Below are 7011 nucleotides of genomic sequence, written 5' to 3'. Positions count from 1 at the left end.
AATGTACAGATAAACGGGCAATCTAGCCCAAACTCTCGCACGAGGCCGATTCAGAAACACTTTATGTGCATATCCTCTAAGCCCATCTCAATCACGGCCCATCTCCTTATTTGGCTAAAATCCGGTGTTAACAAGTGTGTGGAAATTTTCCTCCAAAAACCCTATGAAATATCTTTGAATTTTTTCCCTTTGTTTAGGATTATGCAGTTTTTTCTAGTGAAAACTATCGACAATCAGCGACATTACAGGGCGCAGACATCTGTGAGACTGTGAAGAGTAAAAGCGTTATAGAAGGCCAGATCCTGGTGCCAAAGCAGAGTAATGGATCTATGATAATTGAAAAGGACGGCTATATGCCGTAATCGATGGAGGAAAACTGCTGAACACATTAACATTTCATATTTCCTGGCCAGGACAACACTGCGTTACGTATTGTACACACTTTAACCTTTCATCTTTTCCTCCACCAACTCAGTGCAACGCTGAAGTACAAGTTGAACAGGGTTTAACAAGCACATAATCTGATTCGCATCCTTGCTGCCATCTTTCTCGAGTTCGGACAGAATCCCAGCTACGGTTGGTCTTAGTGGGATCAGCCACTCCGTGTGCACCTTTCGTATTGTCTCATCCTGGAACAATTTTGCTGCTCTGGATCCTAGTAAAAAGGGGAAACCACTGTCAAATGCAAAATGTTCATGGATACCAGGATTCTGTCTGCCACATGCAAACCTCGATCCATGTACTGGGAGATTTAAGGAACAATACACCAAGAGTTTGCCAGAACATAAGTCATAATGCTGTTAAAAGATCGATATTAGAAGATAAAAATAATAAATAGAAATTTTCTAGTACATTACCTCTTGAATCCAGTATAAGAATCAGTCTGAGCAAGTTCAGAGCAGATAATACCTGCAAACAGACAGAGAACGGGGACTAAGTGAGCAGATTATTTTATAGGCATAAACCACAGAGTGCTAGTAAAGTGAGAGCAGGACAAGTCAGTATAGGAAGAAAGTAGTCCAAAAGCACTCATAAAAGTGTGTATTTAAAGATAATGACATCAAACCATAATAGACATCAAAATAACATCATAGATAGTAGATACTGAGGCACCGGTATGACGTGGTGTTCAATGGAGCCAGCCTGGCTGCTGGATCTATTAGGATAAGAATCAATGAGGAGTATGGCAGGTGGCACTTAGCTAGGCTTTTCCGCTCTGACAACTTTGGATTTCCTGAGCCGGTGCCGATGTGATGGCAGTTAAGAGAGTAGGCTTGAGTTGGTGGGAGCTGCCACCCTTTGTTGGCAGCATGAACTAGCCGTTTTTCGCCGTTGTTTGGGCTGTCTGGCTCCTTCTATACACCTTCCAGGGTGTATTCTCGAAAACATTGTAGAAAGCAGATAGATACTTTGCGAAATTGCACACCTGCAGAAGAACCCATGCGAGTGTTTTGAAAACCAGGTACTTACGTTTGGAAGAACCGCAACAGCAGATGCCATTTAGCACCATCCAATGACTCTGGTGGTGCATGGCCACCAGGGGCCAGGGTGGTACAAACATCAGCTTTCCCTCTTTATCTTTCCATGCCATCGCCCAGCTAACTTGATCTGTTTCTCTTCCCCGCACGGATATAAGGGGGCGTACATCAGTCATCTGTATGTGTAGCGAGGAAGCATGTCTAGCATGCTGATGCGTATGGGTGTCCTGGCTTGTGCAAGGTAAGTGCCATGACAAAGCAACCTGGATGCCACAACATCTTGTTCCCACAATACTGTCAGTTCAAGAAATCACTAGGTGCCCACCCAGCCACAAGTCAGCAGCACCGACCCTCCTACGTAGGGAGCCCAACCCAGACAGTAACAGCACAGGAGTATCAAAACAAACCAGGCCATTTTTGAAGTCTCAAAGTGATCTACAGCATCAACAAAACTCAGTCAAGGCAACATCAGAAGCAGCACAACAGTATCAACCTGCCAATCTTCCAAATGTGTGGCTGTGCTCCTTCTCCTCACCCGCCTCTTCCCATGAACCTCGACAACCATGCCTTTGCCAGTTTGCCAGCGAGGATCGAGCTTGGCATGATGGTGGCGCAGGCACTCATAGAGCTCAAGTACAGCGGCGAGGGTATTCTGCCCTGAAACTTCAAGGTGTCGTTCGAGCTGTACCTGGATGCCAAGGCATCGTATTTTACCACAGCTGCCGGGCATCCCGATTAGTATTGAATCACAGTGGGAAGTAGCGGCGAGAACCTAGACAGCCACCTGAGCTAATTTACTGAACACTAAACACTATGGAGATGGAAAGGGTTTCCTCTATGGGAGAAGGCATACTCCACTCCGGCCTGGAGGAGCTAGGGTAAATGCAGTCCAGGTGGCATGAGAGTGGAGGTCAATGGTTCATGAATTGAGATGGACAGAGTTGAGGAGGAGAGAGGTACTTCTGTTATTATGAAAGTGAAATGAAACATTCATGGGCATGTTAAGTTCTAGATGTTTTCCTATTTGCAACATCCATTTGAAGTTGATGCATCTGCTCTAATAAATATCCCACATGTATAACAAAGCACTGCACGGACGAATTACTGGATTCCCTCTATCACAACTCACTGGCAGACAGTTAAGGCAACTGTGCTGCGTATTTAACTATTTGTTGTGCAATCAAGACACGTCCAATTACTAATTTGAGAGAGCTCACCCAGCCAACCGGCAAGGCTGAGCGATCACCTCTGTGCACAACTTACTTTCTTTTAAGCGTAGTGAAGAACAGAAGAAAAGTACCTGTTCACTGTGATCACGAAGACAAGGAGAACCACCTTCTGGAGGCCTCAAGATCAGCTCAACTAACTCAAGCGCATGAGAAGCCCAAGGAGGTGATACCCCAGCATCTTGTGATCGATCAGTTTGACGACTCTCTCTCAAAACTTCGTTCTTCACCAGATCTAAGAGAATTGCAGTCTGAAAGAACACAAGCCAAGAATGAAGTTACAAAATGAAGCTCAAATCGTCAACCAGCATGTTTTCACCATTCCAAATAAGTTACACATCAGATAGATATTGTTAGATGAAGGAACTGAGAAACTGAAATCCACAATGTTGCAGTGATTATTCATGTATTCTTTCTTTTGCCTACATACATCCCACGCATCAACAAGTTGGTGCTCTCAAATATTCCAAAGAGTAGTGAATATGAAATCTTCTTACCAGGGAAGGGAACATACTACTCGTAATGAGGGCCTGCAAGATATCAAATCTCTGAGCGGACGGCACCACTGAAATAACCTGATAAGATTCACTGTTACAAACAAACTGCACATATTTGAAAAAAGGAACCAGTGCCACCATAGACTATGGACTGTAGAGGTTTATTCAAATTTTGAATATATTATTTTGCTCTATTAAAATTTCACAGGCATAAATAACAACAAATAACTCATCATGATTACTGCACAGCAGATTATAATGAAATGAATATATAATCTATGGACAAAGAAAATTTAAAGCAGACTCTCAGCAGATTAATAGTCATCAGCTTGCACACATGAAGTGAATTTAAGATACATACCCTTTTCAGAGCAGCAAAGGCTTTCTTTCGCATCAATGCATCTGGGGCAGTTATCATGACTCTTTCAATGGCCTGTGGATATTCATAAAATGTAAATACATAGATTTTGATATGTTCCACACATCTCTAAGAGTGTGCAAGAATTACCTTGAGTGTGGCAAAAAATTGAGTTGAATATGGGAAATCTACATGACTGTTTGTTTCCTCGCTACAGTTATCATCAACTAGAGTCAACAATAAGTCTAAACTGTGAGATTTGATTACCCATGGGTAATTAACTGAAGACAAGACATATCTAAACGTGGTAATCGATTTCCATTTCATAATATAATCATCCTGAACTCGCTTCAGTGCTGATTCCAATTCCGCTCCAGCATATTTTGACATGTCATCATGTACAGAGGTCCACATAACTGTAAGATAGCTGAGGAATGTGACCAAGCAGCATCTGAACAATAGTAAAAGTTATGTAGTAGGGAATATTATCAAACCTACAAGGCTTGCACCATCCATAGCAAAAGAAAAGCAGTCCAGAAAATCTTCATCCTCTTCTACATCATGATGAAAACAAATGCATCAGTTAGCAATGAAGTAAACATAATATACAATTCGAAGGAACTGGAAAAATGGGAATAATTTGGATGAGTTAATCACCTTTCGAAAGCTTATTGGTGGCTGAGGCCACATCATTACCAGTTAAAAGACCCAAATAGGTGAACCCACAAAACGTAAGAAATTTGGAATACTGAAGAACAACTGAACCACAAGTATGCAGGATATTCTCATGTGTGCTTTCTGATACAAGAGCCTGCAAAGAGTTTCGTATATTGAAGTGAATGTAACAAACATGGATATTCTAGAAACAACATCAAATTTGTACTCACTATGATCTGAAGCGCGTATAGACCAAGTATAGAACACAGCTCTTCTTTCCTGTGGTTGACCTTATAGTGAACACAAAAAAATTCTCAGAATCAATTAGAGCAAATAGGTCATGGTCAATAAATTTATATTTAAATCAACAAACCATTGTTTTGCACATTTCTTGAATGGCACTGCCGATTCCGAGGGCTGAATTGAACATATCAACAGCAGTCATGCCATGCTCCACATCAGGTTCTGATATAGCAGTATGTATGACTCGAAGGACAGCAGGAAGTACAACCCTTACTTGCTCAATATGTCTCCTCTGAATCAAGGTAAGCACTATTTGAAAGAACAATTAGCTATGACGAACTCAAATCCATATAATGTTAACCAATTACATTTATAGACAGCAGGTGTGCAAAATATCTTTAGCATATATATCTAATCTATGTATGTAAGCTCTGGAATAATTTTTTGTCAATATTTTTTTCGATGGCATTAGGCAGGAGTTTCACGAAAAGAAACTGTTGTCCATAAGCAGAACAAATAGTTAATATGGAAATGCTAGTTGAAGTGTTAATATAAATAGTGTACATACCTCTTGCAAGCCCATCGAGTAGAATAGCAAGGTACGCTGATCCATCTAATGTCACGGGTGTATCTAGCGCCTGCATCAACCAAAAGAGAATATCATGAACCAAAGAGTGAACAGATAATGAACTGAGCATTAGCCCAAGAGAGAGGAAAGGATGAATGGCAGCTACTGCCCCGCGCCCCAGGTATTTCATAGATCTGTACTACATGCAACAGGAATTGATAACCAAAGATTTTAAATTTACCAGTGTCTATTTAAGGAAAAGAAAACATATCAAGCAAGCATCTTAGAGCCCAGGCTTGTATTGCATCTATCAGATAAGCAGAGAAATCAGCACAGGCACAAAAGTAAATATATGTGCGAAGTAAACCGGTTTTATATACTGCAATCCTCCATTAAAACTTGAAGAGGTGTGCCTAAATGTCACTCAGTATTAAAAAAAAATGTAGTCATTTAGTCAGAATACTCCCTACTACCCCCAAGCCCCCCAAGTTCACAAATATATTGTATATGCTTCCTTTGAAACAAAACTTGGACATTGATATGATTAAAATTTACAAGAACACATAAAATTAAAGCTTCACTTCACGCATTAACATAATTAAAATGTGAAAGCATCACACTTAAAGATTAGCCATCCCAAATAAAGCAAATAAATCCCTTTCCAGGTAAAAGGAGCTTCAAGGCTTCAACGTAAACAGTACAAGACGCCATTGCAACTAGTAATTTTAATGTGCAACTAACCTCACAGAGGATGGAGAGCATGTCCCTTGGGTTGCAATTTAACGCAAAGAAGTCAAGGATTGTCTTGGCGATGTCCCTGCAGTTCCCCATCCGAGCACCCAGCTCCGCGACAGATTTTGGAAGCTCTAGAGACAGCGCGTCAATGGCCATCTACCACGAAGAACAGCAACGGAATCAGGACACCGCAATTCAGAACACGGAACGCCATTCAGAGGCCGAAATTAAGAACAGCTGAAGGTACAGCAGCACAATTTGTAGGACCTGATTAGAGGACGGGCACGAGAGGAACGCGTGAACCTCACGGAGCATCTGCTCGGAGACAAGGGCATCCGCACCGGCATCGTGAGGGCTGAGAACTCCTGAAACGGCGGCAACGGCTGCGTCGGAGCAGGCAGTATCGCCGGACTCGAACGCCTGGACCAGGGTAGGGACTTACGGTTTAGGAGGAGGACAAAGCTCGAGATGGTTAGCTAGGCGGATAAATTACCTCCGAGAGGGCGGCGAGTGCTTCCCGTAAGCGCGTTGGGGTTGGACTGGAGGAGCATGAGGCGGCGGCGACGTCACCGGCGGCGGCGAAGGGGTCGCCGCTGGCCATGGGGCTGCCGTGGGGGTGGGGGTGGGCTCGGCAAGCTCTCTTTTGAGGCCCGACTTCCATGGTGGCTACTCGGCTCGCGATGTTTTTTGCACGACTCCCATGATGCTAGCTCTCAAATGGGCCGGCCCAGCAGGAAACCCGGGAGTTTCTGTTTTTCCGGTCGTAGGAAATCCTATATCTATGTACTCCCTCCGGGAGGCGTGGTGGCGACCTAATCTCATCTAGGGTTTGGCGACTTCGGTGGAGATCGTCATCACCGAAGGTCTCTGGCCCAGATCTCTCCCTGGCGCGACTATCTCTCTCGCTCGGGCTGACCAAGGGGCTGTCTAGCACAGCTTCCCGACCTTGGCGGTGAGTCCTGTCGCGCGGGTGAGATCTGATCGGCAGTGGACATTGCGATGGCGGCGGAATCTTCGAACAAGGATAGAGTGTTTGAAGTGGACGAGTTGCTCAAGAATCTCAATGTATGCGAAGCAGAGATGGATGGATTACTTTTGGCCAAGGCGGACCATGGAAGCCTGCGAGAGGTGAAGTGGATGGCCATGGCAAAGCTTCTGACTGTTAAGGGGTTTAGCGAACAGTAGCTGGAGAAGACGATGTGGGCGGTGTGGAATGCAACAAAGGAGGTGGTGTTTAGACCGATCGATA

The 7011-nt window shown here is 43.7% G+C and overlaps 1 protein-coding gene across 3 annotated transcripts; it reads right to left on the bottom strand.

Moving 5' to 3' along the window:
* Nucleotides 1-366: 366 nt before the first annotated feature.
* LOC127322860 (aberrant root formation protein 4) lies at nucleotides 367-6438 on the bottom strand. Of its 3 annotated transcripts, none has more exons than XM_051351279.2 (14): nucleotides 6256-6435; nucleotides 6030-6182; nucleotides 5769-5918; nucleotides 5028-5097; nucleotides 4590-4768; nucleotides 4447-4506; nucleotides 4217-4370; nucleotides 4054-4113; nucleotides 3827-3975; nucleotides 3563-3634; nucleotides 3202-3279; nucleotides 2779-2955; nucleotides 858-909; nucleotides 367-655 (listed from the first exon to the last, which is right to left on the bottom strand). In XM_051351279.2, the coding sequence occupies exons 1-14, from the start codon at nucleotides 6421-6423 to the stop codon at nucleotides 444-446; spliced, it is 1734 nt and encodes a 577-aa protein (XP_051207239.1). In that variant the 5' UTR covers nucleotides 6424-6435; the 3' UTR covers nucleotides 367-443. The 3 variants fall into 3 exon arrangements, with proteins under 3 accessions (XP_051207239.1, XP_051207238.1, XP_051207240.1); XM_051351278.2 differs by having other exon boundaries at nucleotides 3710-3975; nucleotides 6256-6433; XM_051351280.2 differs by lacking the exons at nucleotides 367-655; nucleotides 858-909 and adding an exon at nucleotides 916-1426 and having other exon boundaries at nucleotides 3710-3975; nucleotides 6256-6438.
* Between the last annotated feature and the right edge of the window lie 573 nt (nucleotides 6439-7011).

This window comes from Lolium perenne, chromosome 2, assembly GCF_019359855.2.
Source record: "Lolium perenne isolate Kyuss_39 chromosome 2, Kyuss_2.0, whole genome shotgun sequence".
Classification (NCBI taxonomy): Eukaryota; Viridiplantae; Streptophyta; class Magnoliopsida; order Poales; family Poaceae; genus Lolium; species Lolium perenne.
The sequence above is the reverse complement of the archived record's forward strand: the minus strand, read 5'-3'. Positions and strand labels throughout refer to the sequence as shown.